This window comes from Biomphalaria glabrata, chromosome 3 (assembly GCF_947242115.1).
Source record: "Biomphalaria glabrata chromosome 3, xgBioGlab47.1, whole genome shotgun sequence".
In the NCBI taxonomy this organism is placed as follows: domain Eukaryota; kingdom Metazoa; phylum Mollusca; class Gastropoda; family Planorbidae; genus Biomphalaria; species Biomphalaria glabrata.
The window spans coordinates 3,679,396-3,703,482 of record NC_074713.1 but is presented as its reverse complement, the minus strand read 5'-3'; the positions used below and the strand labels follow the sequence as shown (position 1 = coordinate 3,703,482).

Sequence of the window (24,087 nt, the reverse complement as noted above, 5' to 3'; positions counted from 1 at the left end):
TACAAGCTATTTCCTTTATTTGATATATAAAAAAAATCTAAAAATTAATTAACTAATTGATTATTTTGTGTTGATTGATTCATGTTTTGTTAGGTCCAATAAAAAATTGTTTAAAGTATCAACTTGATCGGAGAATGTGTGAGGGAGAAACAGCGTTAACAATTATTTAAGGGGACTAAACCCAACAACTTTTAGCCATATCAGTGAATACGGAATTATTAGTTTCATTGTTGCTATTTAATAAATTAATGAGTTACCAGTAATTAATTGTCTAATTGGTTGTTTTTTTTTTAATTCGTTCATGTCTTGTCTATGTCAATGAATAATTGTGCAACGTTTTAGCTTGATCTGAGATTCGATGAACTCACTCTGTCTGTCTATCTTGTCAAAAGTTTGTACACGTTATTTCTCCCACACCCAATCTCGGATTAAGCTGAAATTTTGCACAATTATTTCTTTTACTTGACAACACATGAATCAATAAAATGGATTTCCTGTTTGGTGAACTAACTATTGGTAATTCATTATTATGTTTGGTATCTCGAAAAAGGGAAAGAAATTTTACTTGACTGATAAGATGGTAATTAGTCCCCCTTATTGTTTGTACAAAGAAAACGTTTGTAAATTAATATAAAATCTATTTTCACAAGCATCTCCCTGGCACAGTGGTTATCGTGTTGGCTTGAGGAGGTTGATGTGGCCTTAGCACCGAGTTCGAATTCAGGTGGCTTACTTTTTAATTTTATTTTTATAAATACATTTAAAAAGCGATCACCCAAATACCCCATTTCTCCCTCCTGCTTTTGTCCAACTGGTCCAGACAAATGATATGATCATAGCGTATTGAGAAAGCTAAAAGCATGAAATTGTGCTAAAGAAAAGCAATGGTTAAAAAGTATTTCTAATCGGACAGATTTATTATTGTTAGTCTAGATCTATTCAGTGTTTACATTTCATGATTCGGAGGTGGTCAGTGTAGCCCATTGAATGTTTAGAGAAGACCTATTTTGTAAACTGACCGATGGTCGTAATCTGATCTTTAACACGGTTCCAGAAAAGGTCAGATGTTGTGACCACGTCATTTTCAGAGTCACTTAAAACTTCAAGATGCAAACAATGACCAATGGTCATCATCCAAGCGGACGAGACTGGAGAACAATTGAAAGAGGGAGTTTGACGTTACCTGTAAAGCCATGAGGTCACTCAATGGTCAGCGCCACCTGTGTCCACATTTAACGGGTCTTCCTCCACCCATCCCCACTGTCCAACATGTGTACAAGCTCTAATGACCTGCGGTCATCAAAGCTTTCGAAACAAGAGTAGCCCTTGGACATTAGGAGAGAAACTTGATTTCCTCGAAAGACAATCGTTCTTATTGAGACCCATGCAATTTCATATGGGAATCGTACGAGAGTTAAAGGGCGGTAATTATTCTTAACAGCGTGTTTGAATTACCTCCCGTCACAAAGGTTTGCCAGACCCGGCTCTTAACTCTTTTCCAATGATGACCATGCATCAAGACTCAGCCGCTAATGATAAAATAACAGAGCCTCGTCTTCTCGCTCCCTTTATCACTGGCCAGTTTGGAATGGGAAAATTAAAGAGTAGTTAAATTTTGTTCCACGCGTGAATAGCCAGGTCGACCTGGAGCAGATCATGTGACTCAACCTGCGGTTAGCATGTCAAATCAGAGGGCCGCTCAAACGCATTGACCACCATCGATCATCGGCGCCAGATCTGGGTATAACATCATGATTAAAACATTTTTCTGATCTGAAGGAAACAAGGAAAAAAAATCTCTTGAGTTAGTTCATGACATCAATAGCCAGATATAATTTTTGTTTGTGGTTTAAATTACTTTAATGGAAATTTCCGTTTTAAAACAGATTTAGCCTAAAAAAATAATGTAGCCTATTTCTTTTCTTCTGCGGAAGTCTTTCGTTTCAGTTCGTAGAGCCTTCAATCAAAAGATCAGACGATATGTTAGAGGGGGGTCTCATTATTTATAGTCATAATTATTCTATTCAAATTATTTGTCTCGTTCCCTCAGCTTTAGTTCTTGGAAATAGTTTTTATGTTTTTTTGTTTGTTTGTTTGTTTCTAGTTAACTCAAATTGGATTCAAAACATCAACACAGATTCTATAATGTTGCCAACTCTTCGTGCGGTATGTTCCTGGTTAGATTTAATACTAAGCACTTAGTGCAAAGATGCGTGATTTAATAAGTAAATCGACTATGTCTGACGTAAACAAGAAAGGATTTATGGAATAGACCCATAGTGTTCATTCTAAGTAAGACCTAATCCGTGGCTTATAACTAGAATTCAGTATCGGCAATTTTAAGAAGTACAAAGTAGTACAAAGGGAGATTAAAAGTATGGACGTTTAAAAATAGAATTCTTCGGTTATTTTAATTTTTGTCTCTTTTTTAACTTAGTTTTGTCTGAGATCTGTTGGGATTAAAATGTTTACATTTTTCTGACCTGGTCTCTGGCCAAGTTTTGTTTTAAAGTGGTTAACTAACTTCTATTTTAAAACCTTATCTGAAATATAGTTATTTTTCTTAATAACAAACTTCTATTTTAAAACCTTATCTAAAATATAGTTATTTTTCTTAATAACAAACTTCTATTTTAAAACCTTATCTAAAATATAGTTATTTTTCTTAATAACAAAGTTCTATTTTAAAACCTTATCTAAAATATAGTTATTTTTCTTAATAACAAAGTTCTATTTTAAAACCTTATCTAAAATATAGTTATTTTTCTTAATAACAAACTTCTATTTTAAAACCGTATCTAAAATATAGTTATTTTTCTTAATAACAAACTTCTATTTTAAAACCTTATCTAAAATATAGTTATTTTTCTTAATAACAAACTTCTATTTTAAAACCTTATCTAAGATATAGTTATTTTTCTTAATAACAAACTTCTATTTTAAAACCTTATCTAAAATATAGTTATTTTTCTTAATAACAAACTTCTATTTTAAAACCTTATCTAAAATATAGTTATTTTTCTTATTTTTTATTTTTAATGTTTTTGTTACTTTAAAGACGAAACAAAGTTTAACACAGCACGAGAGACTTGTAGACACCGCATAAGTCAGATTTCCTTTTCAAATGCGTCTGCAACATGCAGGCCAGGCTTTTCACAGCCCAAACTACAGTCTCGAGGGATATATATATACGGCCCGTTGCTATCCGGCTTTTCGAAACGTCTGCTGACAGTGCCTAATGAAGCCAGGTTCGTTAAATGCGCCTTTTGTTTTTTTAGGTGATGCGAGACACGCGCGCCTAATTTATCTGACCCCCGGGCGAAAAAAGTTTTGTGGGAGATGGATTGTTAAAATGTGAGAGGAAAATGTCATGAGTGAAGCCTCGAGGCTTTCCGTGTGGTAACGTATGTCTCACTTCACTGGAAACGTAATTAGGAAGTAATTGTCTTCAAATCTGAAGGGGCATCCAAAACATGTACAAGCAAAATATTTAAAGGTGCGGTGGCTGAGCGGCAAAGCTTGGCTTCGGAACTGGCTGTCTCGGGTTCGAATCCTCGTGAGGACTGGGATTTTTAATTTTGGGATCTAAGGCGCCGCTGAGTTCACCCAGCTCTAATTAGTTGAGGAAAAGTAAAGGCGGTTGGTCGTTGTGCTGACCACATGATACACTCGTTAACACTAGGCCACAGAAACAGACGACTTTAACATCAAAGGAAAACTTTACATATATCTCAATACTGCAATAAAGCAAAATGTTTTAATTAAAAATAATTGATTAATTAATTGGTTAATTATTTTTTATTGATTCATGTATTGTCGAGGATAATAAATGATGAAGCTAAACTTCAACTTGATACGAGAATGGGAATTGTTGTGAATAACATGTACAAAAATAAATAAATAATTCCACATATATAGCCACAACTCTCAATAATATTAGCATTTATTTCCCTTTTTCGTTACGAAACAAACTTTAAAAATTGTATTTTAATTGTAGGAAGTTTGAGCTTGATCGGAGGATGGGGTGTGAGAGAAATTACGTGTACAAACTTTTAATAGACAGACACATAGTTAGACAGACACATAGACAGACACATAGTTAGACAGACACATAGTTAGACAGACACATAGACAGACACATAGTTAGACAGACACATAGAAAGACACATAGAAAGACACATAGTTAGACAGACACATAGACAGACACACAGTTAGACAGACACATAGTTAGACAGACACATAGTTAGACAGACACATAGTTAGACTGACACATAGTTAGACAGACACATAGACAGACACATAGTTAGACAGACACATAGTTAGACTGAAACATAGTTAGACAGACACATAGTTAGACAGACACATAGTTAGACAGACACATAGTTAGACAGACACATAGTTAGACAGACACATAGACAGACACATAGTTAGACAGACACATAGAAAGACACATAATTAGACAGACACATAGTTAGACAGACACATAGTTAGACTGACACATAGTTAGACAGACACATAGTTAGACAGACACATAGACAGACACATAGTTAGACAGACACATAGAAAGACACATAATTAGACAGACACATAGTTAGACAGACACATAATTAGACAGACACATAGTTATACAGACACATAGTTAAACAGACACATAGTTAGACAGACACATAGACAGACACACAGTTAAACAGACACATAGTTAGACAGACACATAGTTAGACAGACACATAGTTAGACTGACACATAGTTAGACAGACACATAGACAGACACATAGTTAGACAGACACATAGTTAGACTGACACATAGTTAGACAGACACATAGTTTGACAGACACATAGACAGACACATAGTTAGACAGACACATAGAAAGACACATAATTAGACAGACACATAGTTAGACAGACACATAGTTAGACTGACACATAGTTAGACAGACACATAGTTAGACATACACATAGTTAGACAGACACATAGACAGACACATAGTTAGACAGACACATAGTTAAACAGACACATAGTTAAACAGACACATAGACAGACACATAGTTAGACAGACACATAGTTAGACTGACACATAGTTAGACAGACACATAGTTAGACAGACACATAGTTAGACAGACACATAGTTAGACAGACACATAGACAGACACACAGTTAGACAGACACATAGTTAGACAGACACATAGTTAGACAGACACATAGTTAGACAGACACATAGAAAGACACATAATTAGACAGACACATAGTTAGACAGACACATAGTTAGACTGACACATAGTTAGACAGACACATAGTTAGACAGACACATAGTTAGACAGACACATAGTTAAACAGACACATAGACAGACACATAGTTAGACAGACACATAGTTAAACAGACACATAGTTAAACAGACACATAGACAGACACATAGTTAGACAGACACATAGTTAGACAGACACATAGTTAGACTGACACATAGTTAGACAGACACAAAGACAGACATATAGTTAGACAGACACATAGTTAGACATACACATAGAAAGACACATAGTTAGACAGACACATAGACATACACATAGTTAGACAGACACATAGTTAGACAGACACATAGTTAGCCAGACACATAGAAAGACACATAGTTAGACAGACACATAGTTAGACAGACACATAATTAGACAGACACATAGTTAGACAGACACATAGTTAGACAGACACATAGAAAGACACATAGTTAAACAGACACATAGTTAGACAGACACATAGTTAGACAGACAGGCAGAGTCAATTGATATAAGCTTTAAAAGAAAATCAAATAGAACCCGTAACCTCCCTCCTGTGTTTTCTTTTCTTTTCTTTTATAAAGTTTTTCAGATCATGCTAGTTTCACTACTTTAATAGTTGAGTCACTATATTAGGTCTCAACGTTTTTCATTTTGAACACAATCTATATCTATATACTGTACTAACTGTACATATCTATACAATTATTTAAAATCTAAACATTAGCCTTGGTGTGACAAGTGCTTGACCACTAGCTAAGACGATCTGTTACTAATTAATAATAAGAGCTTCACGTGGACACTGTCCATCGTCCGACTAATTGAAAGACTCAAAAAAAAAAAAAAACACATGATTTTCTTCTGCCTGAGTCTTGAAGACATCAATCAAGACAGACAGACATTTGAGTTGGACAAACAAAAGTGTCTCAAGTAATTTTTTTTCTCCTCTTAACCCAGGTGCTGTTTCAAAGGTGGTGGGGTAGTGGGGGGGGGGGGCTCAAGCAAACTGCCCTTTGTGTCCGGCCTGTGGTCAGTAATTAAGTTATGAAATTAACCGAAGAGTAGCCACGCCTTTTGTCTTTTCTTCCCGCCTCATATTGAGATGTCCCCCCCACCCCATTAAGTAGAAGCTTTTTCTTCGGCCTTTCTTTCTCATTGGCTCTCTCCCACCCGCTCTGTTTTCACTAACTACCCTACAGGTCATCACTGGTCAACGGTAGTGGTCAGCAGGAAGTGTAAGAAACTTTATGAACAAAACAACCTGCACTTGAAATAAAAAACATCTTTTTTTATTTTATGAAACAAGTTAAACATTTTCATTTTAAAATATGATGCAGATGCCCAGTGGCGCTCGAGGTTGTCAAGGGAATAACAACTGTCACCAGTCCCATCCATCTGCCAAAAGTGAATGTAATTTATATTTACATAAGAACAGTCACTAGTAAGCAATGGCAAGCTTACATATAATGTATATGATCATAATATGATGTTAATGAGCTTAACGACGGACATATTTTATATTTTATGTATTGTTTTGACACCCATTTTGGCGCCCTTTACGTTCCTGTGCCCAAGGAGGCTGCCCCATCCTCCCTACCATTGGAACGCCCCTGGAAACGCCTTTCTCTCCGCCAAAGAAATAGGTATTTATATTGATCTTCAATTAAAAAAAAAACCAACCTTGCAAGTCAAGTATTTATTTTTAGAATCCATAGTCTTTTGTTTTTCAGATCACGTGTTTTATTTGCTAGCTATGATTGGCTGATATTGATTCCAAAGCGTTAATGGCAGTAGAGGAATTGTTGTGGGTAATAAACAGATGTGAGCACACATGTGAGCAAACACTTTCTCTCTCTTTCTCTCTCTCTCTTTCACTCACAAAAAGGTTGGTAATAACATCATATAGAATTTATTTCCTTTTTGCAATGCTGGAAGAAAATCTGTTCAAAAAAAAGATCACCCCCCTCCAATCTGCAGCTTGGTAAACTGTATAGTTAAACACTTCAGATCGCTTCCATCATGTCTTCCCCCCAGCCACCAGGCCTACTTCCCCTACACTTTGAGCAATTAATGACAATGTGTGTCCTCCTGGGAGCCGCTACCTGCTCATCAAGGAAACTCGGTACAAGGGGACAACGAAATAGACTCTCCATAGCTCATCAGTCATCACACAAAACAAATATTTCGCCCTAATCACTGGCCATCCCCCTCCCCCCCCCCCCCGCTACGTCTTGGGTCAGACTGTGGAGTTAATCTCATGGGAAAGTGACCAGTGGGTGACTAAATGGCACGGAAGCAGCTTGCTGCTTGGTCACAGCAGTGGGGAATGTTCGTTTCCACTCTTCCCGACTGCCCCCCCCACCTCCCTCTCAGACATAGATAGTTTAGGAAGCACCTGTGACGGCAGGGCTCGAACACAAAGATAAACACAGGCCCTGAGTGAGTGCATCTGTGTATGGAGAACATCAGTGGTGGTGGTGGGGTGGTGGGGGGGGGTGGAGCATCAGGAGACATCAATGAGTTGTCGTTCGTGTTGTTCTGCCAGATCCTGATTCCTAGGGGAGGGGACTGTTTGCAGAAGTGCCGTCCAGCTAATTACAGACCAGGGCGTCATCTTTTAGTACTCACGGGGTAACAGAGAGCTGAGCAGAGCAGAGAGAGAGACAGAGAGAGAGAGAGAGAGAGAGAGATAGAGAGGAGGGAGAGAGAGAGAGAAATAGAGAGGAGGGAGAGAGAGGGAGAGAGAGAGAAATAGAATGAGAGAGAGAGGGAGATAAAGAGGGAGAGAGAGGGAGGGAGAGAGAGAGGGGGAGAGAGAGGGAGAGAGAGGGAGGGAGAGAGAGAGGGGGAGAGAGAGAGGGAGAGGGAGGGAGAGAAATAGAGAGAGAGAGGGAGAGAGAGAAAGGGAGAGAGAGAAAGAGAGAGAAAGAGAGAGGAAGGAGAGAGAGAGGGAGAGAAAGAGAGGGAGAGAGAAAGAAATAGAATGAAAGAGAGAGAGGGGGGAGAGGGAGGGAGAGAAATAGAGAGAGAGGGAGAGGGAGAGAGGGGGGGAGAGGGAGGGAGAGAAATAGAGAGAGAGGGAGAGGGAGAGAGAGAGGGAGAGAGAGGGGGAGAGGGAGAGAGAGAGGGAGAGAGAGAGGGGGGGAGAGAGAGGGAGAGAGAGAGGGAGAGAGGGGAGAGAGAGAGGGGGAGAGAGGGAGAGAGAAAGGGAGAGAGAAAGGGAGAGAGAAAGGGAGAGAGAGGGGAGAGAGAGGGGAGAGAGAGAGAGGGAGAGAGAGAGGAAGAGAGAGGGGGGGAGAGAGAGAGGGAGAGAGAGAGAGAGGGAGAGAGAGAGAGAGAGAGTGAGAGAATGAGTACGATGGGTCCTAAAAAATTTTGCGTTCTGCATTCTGTTTTTTTATTTTTATTTTTACAATACCTCAACTCATAACTTCGTGGAGAGCGGAACTTGATCTCAAAAACGGCTCTAACGATTTTTCAAGAAATTTGCCTGTTGGTGTATATCGGTGAGACAAGAATCACTAGCTCGTTGGCCACTCTAGTTTGACCGTTATCATTTATTCAAGTAAAAAATTTAATAGATTTAAATTTGGCTAGAGATCTAGATCTAGGTCTTTATCCAACATCGGATTTGAAAGGACTATCGCTTTCGGAAATTTCCGAATGCAAGGCTTTTACTGACTAGATCTTGTAAACTGTAAAGATATTGAAAATCCGACATCATGTTATTTTAGACCATTCAAAGTTCTGATGTAACGGTTACTTTTGTCTTTTCTGAAAGCGAAAATTCTAATTTTTAAAATCAACTATGCAAGCAGTTTTTTCATAAAAACACACCATTTTTTTTTTTACAACTATTCCCTATTAATAGTAACAAACAGGGGATGCTATTTAGTAAGCGAGATGACTATTTACTATATTTTTAACACATTTATGCAAACGTTTTTAGATTTGTTGTAAAAAGATTTTTTAAATAATTGTATTGCTAAATTTGGTAAGTTCTGTCATACTAATTACTACATTTCAAAAAAATGTTTACTTTTTTTTTAAAGAGAAAAAATCTATTTAGTATGCATATAAGTGGAACATAATTTAAAACAAAAATTATAAATAGTCTTCATATTATCACGTGAACTGCAGACGGACCGTACCACAAATATTTCTTGAGGCTTTGAACAAGAGATTGACCATTTACAAAACAATAAGATCATTTAGTTAATGACATCAGTTAGGCCAGGTTCACATCTAACTCCACATTCACTTTCACCTATCCCTTGGGCTGCTGGACCGTAGGGGCACCACACAAGATCTGTCAACCTTCTTTCTCCATTCTTCTGAAATTCTTTCTGAAAATATTGAAACCTACCTGGGTGGACCACTTCGGGGGCCGATTTTTGAGCTTGTGTTTCCACACTAACTGTCTTTGTAACCTTTTTTTTTTCTTTGCTTAGTTTTGTTTCGTTTTTCTCAGTCGAGCAGACGTAGACTGCACCATCTTAGACCATTGATGTCAGTGGCGTAGCTATGGTGGGGGATGGGAGGGGAGAATTTGAAAATCCCTCCGGGCCCCCACTTGAGGGGGGACCCTACAAAAGTGTTGGTTTGTTTTTTTTTACATCAAACATTAAATATTTCGCCATTATCTCATGTCAGGATGTCGAATATCAAAATGCAGGGGCCCCTAAAGAGTTAAAGTCCTCCCAGGCCCCAAAATGATGGCAAATTTCTACCTACACCATTGATGGATGGTTAACTTTTTTTATTTTTTTGGCGAGCCTGCAAATAAAATTTAAAACCCAGCTAATGACTTACACTTTTGTATTATCAGAAATGAACAAATGCTATGTGTAAAGCTGTTAGTTATTTATTTTTTTACAATACCTCTATTCAACTCGTACCTTCGTGGAAAAACCTTCTGGGTGGGTGGGAAGAACCTGGACACGGATCTAGAAAACCGCTTCAAGGATTTTCCTAACAATTTGACAATTTATATATATATCATTGGGAACAGAATGACTAGCTCGTAGGCTACACTGAGAAAACTCTAGTTTGACAGAATGACTAGCTCGTAGGCTACACTGGGAAAACTCTAGTTTGACAGAATGACTAGCTCGTAGGCTACACTGAGAAAACTCTAGTTTGACAGAATGACTAGCTCGTAGGCTACACTGAGAAAACTCTAGTTTGACAGAATGACTAGCTCGTAGGCTACACTGGGAAAACTCTAGTTTGACAGAATGACTAGCTCGTAGGCTACATTGGGAAAACTCTAGTTTGACAGAATGACTAGCTCGTAGGCTTTATTGGGAAAACTCTAGTTTGACAGAATGACTAGCTCGTAGGCTTTATTGGGAAAACTCTAGTTTGACAGTTATACATTTTCAAAGTATAAAAAAAAACTACAAATTGGCTTGAGAAGTAGAACATATTTATCTGTTGTATGTAAGTTACCAGTAAAACGAAAGTCGGCCCGCAGTTCGTAGTTTACCAACCACTGTCTTCGATCTGCGAGTCAATTTGTGACATTTTACATCTCGAAAGACGATCTTTATTTTTCCCATTCGCAACTTCCCAGTGACCTTTGTGATCATTTTATACTTAGGATTGTGCCTACAATATAATGCTTACTTTTCCTTTGTGTATATATATAAAGAAAAAATGGCACAAAAAAGAATAAAAGTACTCTAATACACGGATGAAAGTTCTATATTATTTTTTCTTTCTTTTAATGAACTCCTTTAAATCATTAATTCAATAATTCACAGTGCACCACAACTTGACAATATGTTCTAACAGAACCACTGTAGTACTAAACTCACAACATAATAGTACTTAACTATACTGATACCACTGAACAACTGAGCTATTCTATAGTCATAGCTTCAGCTTTACTTTCACTAATATATAACTTCAATGATATAAAGTACTCAAAGACTTATAACAACTCTAGTACCCGCAACAGCTAAGGACCAAGAATGCTCAAGGACCCACAACTAACTCACTTTCCTCCAATTTATACCTTTTTCAATCGTATTTTTAAGAATCCTAGAAACTTCTGTTCTAAAATATTTCTATTATCTATAACCTTCTAGAAACTTCTGTTCTAAAATATTTCTATTATCTATAACCTTCTAGAAACTTCTGTTCTAAAATATTTCTATTATCTATAACCTTCTAGAAATTTCTGTTCTAAAATATTTCTATTATCTATAACCTTCTAGAAACTTCTGTTCTAAAATATTTCTATTATCTATAACCTTCTAGAAACTTCTGTTCTAAAATATTTCTATTATCTATAACCTTCTAGAAACTTCTGTTATAAAATATTCCTATTATCTATAACCTTCTAGAAACTTCTGTTCTAAAATATTTCTATTATCTATAACCTTCTAGGAACTTCTGTTCTAAAATATTTCTATTATCTATAACCTTCTAGAAACTTCTGTTCTAAAATATTTCTATTACCTATAACCTTCTAGAAACTTCTGTTCTAAAATATTTCTATTATCTATAAACTTCTAGAAACTTCTGTTCTAAAATATTTCTATTATCTATAACCTTCTAGAAACTTCTGTTATAAAATATTCCTATTATCTATAACCTTCTAGAAACTTCTGTTCTAAAATATTTCTATTATCTATAACCTTCTAGGAACTTCTGTTCTAAAATATTTCTATTATCTATAACCTTCTAGAAACTTCTGTTCTAAAATATTTCTATTATCTATAACCTTCTAGAAACTAAGTGTTCGCGATTTTTCTTCCTGACCTGTCTCTCTGATTGGTTAATTATAATTAACATGAGTTTACTCTATTCACTTTTTGGACCTGACCCCGTTTCTAGAAAGAAGTATTATGAGGTCATAGTATCGATTCGTGACATAATAAACTGCAGAGTTTTTTTTCGGAAAAATCCGCAAACACTTCAACGGAAATTTGTACAATTTACATTCCAGAATACCAGTAGCAATAGTTTCCGAGAAAGAGCCAAGCAGGACTTTTAAACTCGTTCTGAAATAGATCTATTCAGTAAACAAAAATCTCTTCCTTGACATCATCATGAGAATAAATATAGCACATTTAAATGATCTTTGATTTAGATAAGTCTTGAGTCATAGTACGTTTGTTGCCAACTACATAATGCAGATTAAAGGCAACGATAAAATAGTCAAGTTGGCGTTTTTAGAGGCCGCGTTATTGTATATGTGTTTTCTGTCTCGATTTCACTTTAAAGTATTAAAAAACAAAACGCTATTGAAAATCCCAAATATATCTCCAATGTATCGTTGTGAAAATAATTTCAAAGGCTAATTATGGTCATCTTAATGTGTCTTTTTGTTGTTGTTGTGTCCTATAAGCGTTATTGAATTTGTGTTGTCTGTCTGTGGGTCTGTCATATTTAGTGAAATGCACTACACTGTTGTTGCTGGCCGTGTTTCAGGGAGTGAGAAAGGAGGACCAGGTGAATTGCCAGGATTCTTCTTCTGGCCAACTTGTGTCCTGTTGAGCTGTTAGCTCTTTTGCAGGCTGTGCCATACAGAAGTTCAGAATATTGCCAGGAAAACTAGTATTGTTTTCACATGTCCTGTCAAAGTTTTAACTACATTTGTATGGGGGAAAGGAAGCGCGGTGGTGGAGCGGTAAAGCGCTTGGTTATCCTGGTGAAGACTGGGATTTTTAATTTCTGGATTTTTGGGCGCCTCTGAGTCCACCCAGCTCAGATGACACTTGACATTAGTTGTGGATAAGTAAAGATGATTAGTCGTTGTGCTGGCCGCATGACACCCTCGTTAACCGTAGGCCACAGAAACAGATGACCTTTTGTGTTGTATGTAAGGCATTACATTCTGAATAAACACCCGTGTTCAATGATAATATAAAAACTTGCCTATTGACATAATTAACAAAAAACAACGGAATCACAGAAGCCTTATACGAGTTTGTTTGAAAACACTAACTCCTTTCATCTCTAACGTAAAAGCAAGGGTAAAATAGTTTTTAAAAAATCCTTATAAGGGAGACAATTCATATAATTTTACATATATATTCCAACGTATTTAAAACACAAAACGTAAACAGAGTAACCGACCCTGTTATTAAATGTCATACTTGAAAACTGTACTTTTCCGAAACATATACAGCTAAATAGTTTGTGTTTAATTTCCCTCTAATAAAGTAAGTTAGACTGTGAACGGGTCTTCCCACTGTAAGTAAGACGTACTATTAACCTAGTAAGAAAGGGACAGGTGTCGAACAAGGACAATGGAGACTGTTATCACAATGATTCAACTTTCTATCCATATTTAAAAGACCTTCCTGGAAGAGCCTGTCTTGCTGGTAGATTGCGTGTCAGTCCACTGTATACGAGGGTGCTGTCATTTAGGGGTGAGATCCCAAGACATTCGAGATATGAGACCATTGTTTCATCGTTTCTGGAGCAGCGCTGAAGACTGCGGTAACGTTGTTAATTATAATAATTATCAGTAGTTATTACTATTTTTAGGGGTGGGGGCGCGGTGGCTGAGTGGCTAAGCACTTGGCTTCCGAACCTGGGGTCCCGTGTTCGAATCTCGGTGAAGACTGGGATTTTGAATTTCGGGATTTTCAGGGCTGACCATATCCTCTGCCATATTTGATCACAAGGTCTGAAAGGGAAAATTAATCTTTACTTACTTTTGATTACTATTATTATTATGATTAATATTGTGTCTATGGACTGTGGGGGTAGATAGTTAGAGCTTCCGAATCTCGGTGAAGACTAGATAGATAGTTAGAGCTTCCGAATCTGGGGCCCTGTGTTCGAATCTCGGTGAAGACTGGGATTTTGAATTTCGGGATTTTCAGGGCTGGCCACATTTTTTGCCATATATGATCACAAGGTCTGAAAGGGAAAATTTATCTTTACTTACTTTTGATTATTATTATGATTATGATTTAATATTATGTATATGGACTGTGGGGGGTAGATAGAGTGAGAATGGAGAAAAGAGGGGTGATGTTGGAGAGAGAAGGATTGATAAAAAGAATTGGAAGGGAACGAGAGCTAGTGTGTGAGAACCGTCATGATTGCATGTTTAATAATGAACTTTATTTGTATATTAGATATGTTATATAGGGGCGCGGTGGCTAAGTGGTTAATCGAATCGAACCTGGGGTCCCGGGTTCGAATCTCACTGAAGACTTTGAATTTTGGGGGTTTTTAGGGCGCCCCTGAGTCCACACAACTCTTAAGGGTACCTGCCTTGAGTTGAGGAAAGTAAAGGCGGCTGGTCGTTGTGCTGGCCACATGGCACCCTGCTCGTGAACCGTTAGCCAAAGAAACAGATGACCATAACACCATCTGCCCTATAGATCGCAGATTCAGAATGGGGAACTTTACCTTTATATATATAAATATATATATATATATATATATATATATATATATATATATATATATATATATATATATATATATATATATTTATTTATATTAATTGTAACTTTGACTGCCTTAGTACCACTTGTGCTTTGAGGGAAAATAAAATAAACTGTCAAGAAGAGAAGTGTTTAGGCTTCAAAAAGGCACTAATTCACCCATGAATATTCCTTTAGAACTGAATAATTGGCCTGCAAAGTGAAAGGTGCCCTTTTTTGGTTTCTTTTTGACTGGTCCTCAACGTTCAAATGAATCCTTCATGGCCTTGTGGCCTCCCCCTAAATCCACCTCTGCCTCTTTATGGAGGCAACCCAGCTCGTAGAGACTTGGTGTGTAGTTGAGTTGGGGGGGGGGGATTGGGGAGAAAGAAAGAAATATCTGAGTGAATTTTTACCGTAGTCGCTTTTTTTTTTTAAAAAAAAAGGGGAGGGAACGACCTTAATTCGAACTCATGACTCAAGCCTTAAGCCGACATCCCTACCACTCTGCTAATGAAATGCTTTTGAAAATAGAAGATTGTATAGTTATCTCTGTTTGTATAAAGTTACTTTGAACCGGCCACCTATAAAGGGGTCGGGTTCAGCTTTATGCCACCACTTCAGTCAAGTACTATTTCTTTCCTTGTTCGAGCTACAAAACAAAATAATTAATTACCGATAGTTACTTAATTAATGGATTACTTTTTAAAATTGAATCTTGTGTTGTCAGGTAAAAGAAATAATTGTGCAAAATTTCAGCTTGATACGAGATTTGGGTGTCGGAGAAACACAGTGAACAAAGTTTTTACCAGACAGACAGACAGACAAAGTGAATTATAATAAAGCTTTGTAAAATATGTTTATTTCTTATTGGATCTAGATTCCAGTCGAAATCCTATAGGGAAATGATCAGTCTATTCCTATTTTCATTGCGCGTGGCCTGAATCAAACACTGTTAAGGGATACTATTTTTAAAATTTCCACCCAACTGTCTTTGTGACCTTGTTTTGTTATTGTCTTGTGGAAACCCATAGCTCGATGCCACGTCGTACATGCCCGTGACGTGACACCGCGCCATTGGTCTAAACTGCCCACAGGTTGCGACGTTGCAATGTTGGTTCATGCCTTCTATGACGCTTGGTCTCAATCCAGGCCCGTCATCCACACACACACATTGTCCTGGTTAGCCTTGGACCTCCACCACAAGCCAAGTTAAAACTCCCAGTCACACTCTAGATCTACCAGCCCAGGCTAGACCGTTTAGACATTAGATGAAACCAAGGCAGACCACTGTTGACACTTAAGGGCGGGACAACTCATGAATGAGCTGCCAAGGACATATTATGGCGAGGGAGGCGAAAAATGAAGGATAGGTGGTGAGGGGTGACTGTCAACAGGAACATAGTAATATTTCTCGAAGACAAGCCTTATATATATATATATATATATATATATATATATATATATATATATATATATATATATATATATGTATGTATGTATGTATGTATGTATGTATGTATGTATGTATATATATATATATGTGTGTGTGTGTGTGTGTGTGTGAGTGTGTGTGTGTGTGTGTGTTAATATTAATTATGCCCACTGGTATTCTCTTGCCCCAAGACGGCTACATCTTTTTTCATGCTGAACTATCAACGCATTTAACAATGAGCACAACATTATAAAACCACTCCTTCTCTTCCCATAGTTATTCACAAGTATACACACGGTTCCCCAACACCCACACACGTCTTCACCAGCTGACGCTCACTGACGCAAGGCACACATACACACAGGCACTTTTCATCCAGACTCACATCAGCGCACAGTCACGTACACAGAAGCACGCTATCTGTGACTTGATACACAATTAATAGCTGGTTAACCAAAATCAAAGAGGCCAGGCCAAGCATCGCTAACGGATATCACTAACGGTTCATATGTGTAGGATTATCTCCCTTTCTTCCACGGTAGGTGGCACTGCACACGATAAAGACGTAATACATTATAATAGATAATGTCCAATATACACACACACATATCCCCCCCCCCCATTTTGGCCTAGATATTCATCAATGACTGTTGTTAGAATCTTTATAATTGTACTATAGTAACACTAATACGATTTGTAGCTAGCTATTGAATAAACGAGATATACTCCATATTAGTGTATATTAGTGTAGCGCACTTAATTGAAAATGTATTAGTAAATAAATTGGTTTACGACAATTTGCATATTTTTAATGTTTCATTTTATGTGTATACTGCACTTTGCCTCTATTCGATTTTTAGCGTCCAAAAGCCGCCACAGTTTGCCTACTCTCACAATGTATTGATTTGTAACTTGGCTCCTGGCCTTGATTGTTACTACCATAACAACAGCGATAACACGTAACCTACATTATATAAAATTATACAAAGCTAGCTAGATCTAGATCTAATGTTTTAAAAGCAGCAATTCCAGGCATAGATCTACGAACTGAAAACATATCTACTTTGTAAATTGATTCATCGATGAATTTGTTTCAAATGTCGTTCTATTGCTGAGGTTTATTAACGATTATTGACTGTTGGCCGATTCGAATCTGCCCAAGCTTCCCGCCAGTTTCTCCCGCCAACGAGACACGTCCCTGAGTTTCGATCCGTTCTCGCTCTCTCCTCCCACTTGCGTCACTTGTCCTTGCCCATGCCACTTGTTCAGCCCCGTGCTCACGTCTCGCCAGGCGTTGTTACAACATCAGCACGAGATGTGTTCTCGTGCCACAGCTCTCGTCTGCCTTGCAACCACTCACCGCGTCAGCTGGGCTATCGATCTCGGAGAGAAGAGAGAGAGAAAAACAAACAAAAAAAAAACAAAACAAACAAACAGAGCAAGAGAATCTCGCGAGTAGACCAATACGCGTGGCTTATCTCTCCTCCAACGTATGTGTTGCGTGCGCATGTGTGTGTGTTCTTGCTTCATATTTGAGTGTTTGTGTGTGTGTGTGCGTGCTCTGTTGACATGTGCGTGTCAAAGGGGAGGGGACTAAGGGAGGGGGGGGGGGCCCAAGACGAGGACGGACGACTCACTCTTGTCTGTGCTGGTATGTGACGTAGCAGGGTGCTCACACCTCTCTGGTCTAAACACAGGATCGATGACGTCATAGATCAATGCAGGACGGAGGAATGTCGCCTGGGACAGAACATTCGATCTTGTGTGTGTGTGTGTGTGTGTGCGTGCGTGCGTGTGTGCGCGCACGCTCACGAGGGCGAATGGGGGGGGGGGAAATAATAGGTCAAGGTCACATGCAATCAATACTCATTACACACCAGATCAACAGTGAAATAATTGGTGCATCCAAAACAATAGCAATCAATGCACAAAACGTCTGGTGATTTAAATATCCATGTCCGTTTATCTAAATATTTAAATTTGCACAGATCCACAAATGGCGAAAATAAACTTCAAATCTTGTATAGTATTCTCACAAGTCTGATAAAAGCTGAATTAAACCCAAGCCACACACTCTCGGTCGTACATACAAGGCTTGTCATTTGTCATAAGACATTTTAGAGGGCTAGCAATTACAAATTATTATCTTATCTTATATAATACAGACGTTACTTCAAAAAAGAAGATGATTACGTCCTACGCGTCATGCATTTAGTCATGCATATTAACCAATGACTTAAATTCTGCCAAGTCACTGGTTTTCCTGGCTAGCTCAGGAATATATATTTGTCTATATTTTATTGAAATAGTTACGGTCAGTCCTATGTGCTGCATTGGATGGACCTACGATCTAGTACATTCTAAGTGGTGACATATTGAATTGGCTCTGTTTTAGTGCATACATTTTTGTGTCCTATGTATTTCACCCCCACGAACACTGTCTATACTTTCTGCTATATACAAAATATATAGTCTCTAAAGACATATCATTGTTTTTTTCGTATTTGCACTAAAAGATTACATTTTCTTTATCAATATTTTATTGTATATATCACAGACGTTAATTCAAAAAAGATAATTACGTCCTACGCATTTCATGTGTCAATCTAGTCATACATGTTTATCAATGACTTAAGTCGTTGGTTTTCCTGGCTGATTCAGGCAACCCATTACATTCTCTAATGACACTAGGGAAGAAGGAGCACTTGTAATCATTTCTTCTAGCGTATGGAATAAGAAATATGTCTTTATCTTCATTAAAGTTTTTCATTAGGTTTTGTTTTTTTATAACTAATAGTCAATCATAGCTGAAGTTGGTTTTGGCATAGGAACAGATTAAAATATAAAACTACAAAAAAACAAAAATGTTGAAATGTATGGCAGTGCCTAATTAGGAAATTGATTTTAAAATTAAAACATCTTGTGACATTAAATGGGGCTGCGACGGAAAATATTTTCATCTCTAATTTGAAAATAAATAGTTTCAATATTTATATACAGAGCTTCTCACGTAAAGAGAGTGAGTATTTCTGTTTAATTACGCCTCAGAAATGTTAACTATTTTTATCATTAGTTTTGGGAATGGATTAAATGAATCACAACTATAACCACATTTCTTTAAATTGTTCATTTAAAAAAAAAAGAAACTAATTATAATTATTGAAGCCAATTTTGTCTTCTCACTAATTCTACAACAAAATATAAAAATATTACATATTTACATTTCGTGTCCAGCTATTCATATACTAATCAATTGACTTCACACAATTAAATCTAATTAACAAAACTATATATACCAATTGTTCAATTGTTTTAATTGTAACTATTATAAACTGTTTACACATATTAAGTTGAAGAGGTATTAGGTCTTAGCTTTCACGAATAAGATAGGGATTATTAGGTTTTAACTGTCTTGATTATAATTCCTTTCTAAAAAATACTAATTAAAATTTCTTTATACAAATAACAGACTATTATTTCAACGCGTATTCAATTAAATTATTTATGTTAATGTAAGTAGCAATTTATTTCAAATTATTTAACCATAAATTATGTTTTAATAAATCTGAGCTTGTTAAAATTGAAAAAGGTCATCGTGACCTGGACCTGGACAATTAGTAATCATAAGATAAAAATTTATAGATCCATTTAACCAAAACGTACTTAATAGTAAATAGTCAACATTTCATCAAGATATATATAAATATATAAATCCACAGCTAATCAATCTATATTTGTTCACTATAAATCAACAGTTAATCAATCTATATTTGTTCACTATAAATCAACAGTTAATTTAAACATATTTGTTCACTATAAATCAACAGTTAATTATTTGTTCACTATAAATCAACAGTTAATTTAAACATATTTGTTCACTATAAATCAACAGTTAATTTAAATATATTTGTTCACTATAAATCAACAGTTAATTTAAACATATTTGCTCACTATAAATCAACAGTTAATTTAAACATATTTGTTCACTATAAATCAACAGTTAATTTAAATACATTTGTTCACTATAAATCAACAGTTAATTTAAACATATTTGTTCACTATAAATCAACAGTTAATTTAAATACATTTGTTCACTATAAATCAACAGTTAATTTAAACATATTTGTTCACTATAAATCAACAGTTAATTTAAATACATTTGTTCACTATAAATCAACAGTTAATTTAAACATATTTGTTCACTATAAATCAACAGTTAATTTAAATACATTTGTTCACTATAAATCAACAGTTAATTTAAATACATTTGTTCACTATAAATGAACTGTTAATCAAAATGTATCTGTTCATTATATATACATCAATCTTCCTATCAAATCATTATATATTTGCTTTCCCTGGGGGGAAAAAAATATTGTAGATTTTTATTGAAACCCTTATACCACAGATAATGACTGACAGTTGTATAATGAATGACCTTGACCTATGTAATACAATTCTACTATTTTTATTTATTACGAAAAATTTAATTATAGAATAATCTTCACGTGTCAATGCGTAAGACGTAACTGCATTCACTTTTGAAGTAACGTCTGTAATGTATAAGATAAGAAGATATTTTGTGTTACAAATTTTGAATGTCTTACATTATTTATAAATAGATACACTTCTACTCGTATAATTTTTGTTTCTCCATATTCTGTTAAAAATATCGAAATATAATTAATTTTTTGGTTTTATTTTCCCATCAATCGTCAGATATTATTAATTAGTTAAAAAAGCGAAAACATACTTATGCAATAAATTTACAATTTTGAGTTTAAAATTAGATATATGTGTAATACTTTATAACTTCCCATACAAGAACCTCTCCCTGTAAATGAAAATTAATTCTTGGGGTTTTAGAAGACAACAGACTTATAATTAATTTAATTTACTTGAAATCACATAGTTATTGAAAACAAAGAAAAATAAATAAACAAACGAAATAATAATAATAACAATAATAATAATAATAATAATAATTTATATGATGATGATGATGATGATGATGATGATGATGATAAAAGCTAATAGATCTAGTCATACACTAGCAACATACATCAAGTGTTGTACCATGCTACTAGCTATGATTTTGTCCGGACCCATGCTACTAGCTATGATTTTGTCCGGACCCATGCTACTAGCTATGATTTTGTCCGGACCCATGCTACTAGCTATGATTTTGTCCGGACCCATGCTACTAGCTATGATTTTGTCCGGACCCATGCTACTAGCTATAACTTTATCCGACCATGCTTGTACCCTGCGGTTATCCAAATAAATCATTCTTAAAATGTAAAGTTATTTTTTAATAAATAGTATTTTAAATGAAAAACAATAAGCTCATTAATTGCTATAATTTATTGTGTTTATATCAGAAATCGCCTACTATGTTAGCTAATAATAAATTGATTGATATAGACCAAATGGGAATTCATTATCAATGACAAATTATTTATCAAAATCTAAACAATGAAAAATTATTTATTCATTGTATAAATTATATTGTTTTTGATTATAACAATGAATAACTTCATTGAAATAATACAGAAAAACAAAAAAATTCTACAAGTAGTTTAGGCTAATAAGTATGTGCATAAAATGTGCAATATTTTAAATATCAGTCTACTGGTGAATCAAAGCAAATTAATACCGGAACCAGTTATTCAAATACAGATAAATTAAATTAAGATTGTGAGAGTAGAATTCAGAAGATAATTTATTAGATTATCTTTCACTTTGTGTAGTATTATTATAATACTATATAGAAACATTGTAATTAACAATAGTTAGGAAAACTTTACTTGTAAAGATAACTGATCACTAGCCTATATGGAACCAGCTTAGGACTACGTCATAAGTTTACTATAAATTAGTGAATAGCAAATTACCTTAAAAGTCAATATATGTATATATTTGGTCTAAAGATCTGTCAACGAAAAAAAAAACTCTTAGAGGTCTATTTTAAAAAATTGCTCTAACTTTAGAGATCTGTCTATCCCCACCCCACCCCACCCCAAAATAAAAAAAAAGATCTAGGGGTCTGTCTACCAGAAAAAAAAAAGATCTAGAGGTCTGTCTACCAGAAAGAAAATAAATAAATCTAGAGGTCTATTTCCCCCAATAAAAATTAGGTATAGAGGTCTGTATACCAGAAAGAAAAAAAATTAAATCTAGAGGTCTATTCCCCCCCCCCCCAAAAAAAAAAAAAGAAACCCCCAGCTCTAGAGGTCTGTCTACCAGAAATAAAAAAAAATTAACTCTAGAGGTCTATTTTCCCATATAAAAATTAGATCTAGAGGTCTGAATACAAAAAAAAAAGTATCTCTAGAGGTCTGTCTACCAAAACAAAACAAAAAAAATTAGCCGTAAAGGCTTGTCTACCAAAAATAAATAGCACTAGAGGTTTAACTACCAAAAACAAAATTAGCCTTAGAGGTCTGTCTAACAAAAAATAATTAGCCCCAGAGGTCTGTCTAGCAAGCTAAATTAGCCCTAGAGGTATGTCTAACAAAAAATAATTAGCCCTAGAGGTATGTCTAACAAAAAAAAAATAATCAGCTCTAGAAGCATGTCTTCAAAAAAAAAAGCTCTAGAAGTCTGTCTACCAAAAACAATATTAGCTCTAGAAGTCTGTCTACCAAAAACAATATTAGCTCTAGAAGTCTGTCTACCAAAAACAATATTAGCTCTAGAAGTCTGTCTACCAAAAACAATATTAGCTCTAGAAGTCTGTCTACCTAAAACAATATTAGCTCTAGAAGTCTGTCTACCAAAAACAATATTAGCTCTAGAAGTCTGTCTACCAAAAACAAATTAACTCTAGAAGTCTGTCTACCAAAAACAATATTAGCTCTAGAAGTCTGTCTACCAAAAACAATATTAGCTCTAGAAGTCTGTCTACCAAAAACAATATTAGCTCTAGAAGTCTGTCTACCAAAAACAATATTAGCTCTAGAAGTCTGTCTACCAAAAACAATAGCTCTAGAAGTCTGTCTACCAAAAACAAATTAACTCTAGAAGTCTGTCTACCAAAAACAAATTAGCTTTAGAAGCCTGTCTACCAAAAACAATATTAGCTCTAGAAGTCTGTCTACCAAAAACAAATTAACTCTAGAAGTCTGTCTACCAAAAACAATATTAGCTCTAGAAGTCTGTCTACCAAAAACAATATTAGCTCTAGAAGTCTGTCTACCAAAAACAATATTAGCTCTAGAAGTCTGTCTACCAAAAACAATATTAGCTTTAGAAGCCTGTCTACCAAAAACAATATTAGCTCTAGGAGTCTGTCTACCAAAAACAATATTAGCTCTAGAAGTCTGTCTACCAAAAACAATATTAGCTCTAGAAGTCTGTCTACCAAAAACAATATTAGCTCTAGAAGTCTGTCTACCAAAAACAATATTAGCTGTAGAAGTCTGTCTACCAAAAACAATATTAGCTCTAGACGTCTGACTACCAAAAAAAATCTCTAGAGGTCTGTCTACCAAATAAATTAGCTCTAGGCCTGTCTTTTAAAAAATTAGCTTTAGAAGTATGTCTACACAAAAAAAAAAAGCCGCTGAGGCCTGTCTACCAAAAAAAAATAGCTCTAGAGGTCTGTCTACCAAAAAAAAAAAGCTCCAAAGATCTGCCATCTGTGACTATCTATCTATCTATCTATCTATCTATCTATCTATCTATCTATCTATCTATCTATCTTTCTTTCTTTCTTTCTTTCTTTCTTTCTTTCTGTCTGTCTGTCTGTCTGTCTGTCTGTCTGTCTATCTATCTACCTATCTATCTGTCTGTTTGTATGTCTGTCTGTCCGTCCGTACGTCCATTCATTCATCTATCCGTCAATCCATCTGGCTAGCTTTTTCAATATATATGAACATGGGCGTGCCAGGAATTTTTTCGTGGTGGGGAGGACTGTAAAACTGTTTTTAAGCACACACATATACACACGCATCTTTCTATAAAAACACAACACACACAATTAAATCTTATTG

The 24,087-nt window shown here is 35.7% G+C and overlaps 1 protein-coding gene across 2 annotated transcripts in view; it reads left to right on the top strand.

Moving 5' to 3' along the window:
• The window catches only part of LOC106061796 (uncharacterized), a 77,875-nt gene that overhangs the window by 22,056 nt on the left and 31,732 nt on the right, over positions 1-24,087 (top strand). Inside the window, exon 1 of one of the 2 annotated variants that reach the window (XM_056022949.1) lies at positions 13,486-13,717. The exons of the other annotated variant lie outside the window; for it this stretch is intronic. Coding sequence (XP_055878924.1) covers positions 13,672-13,717 — 46 coding nt within the window. The 5' untranslated portion in view covers positions 13,486-13,671. Of the gene's footprint in view, positions 1-13,485; positions 13,718-24,087 lie in introns of those variants that run through there. 2 annotated transcript variants of the gene reach the window in all.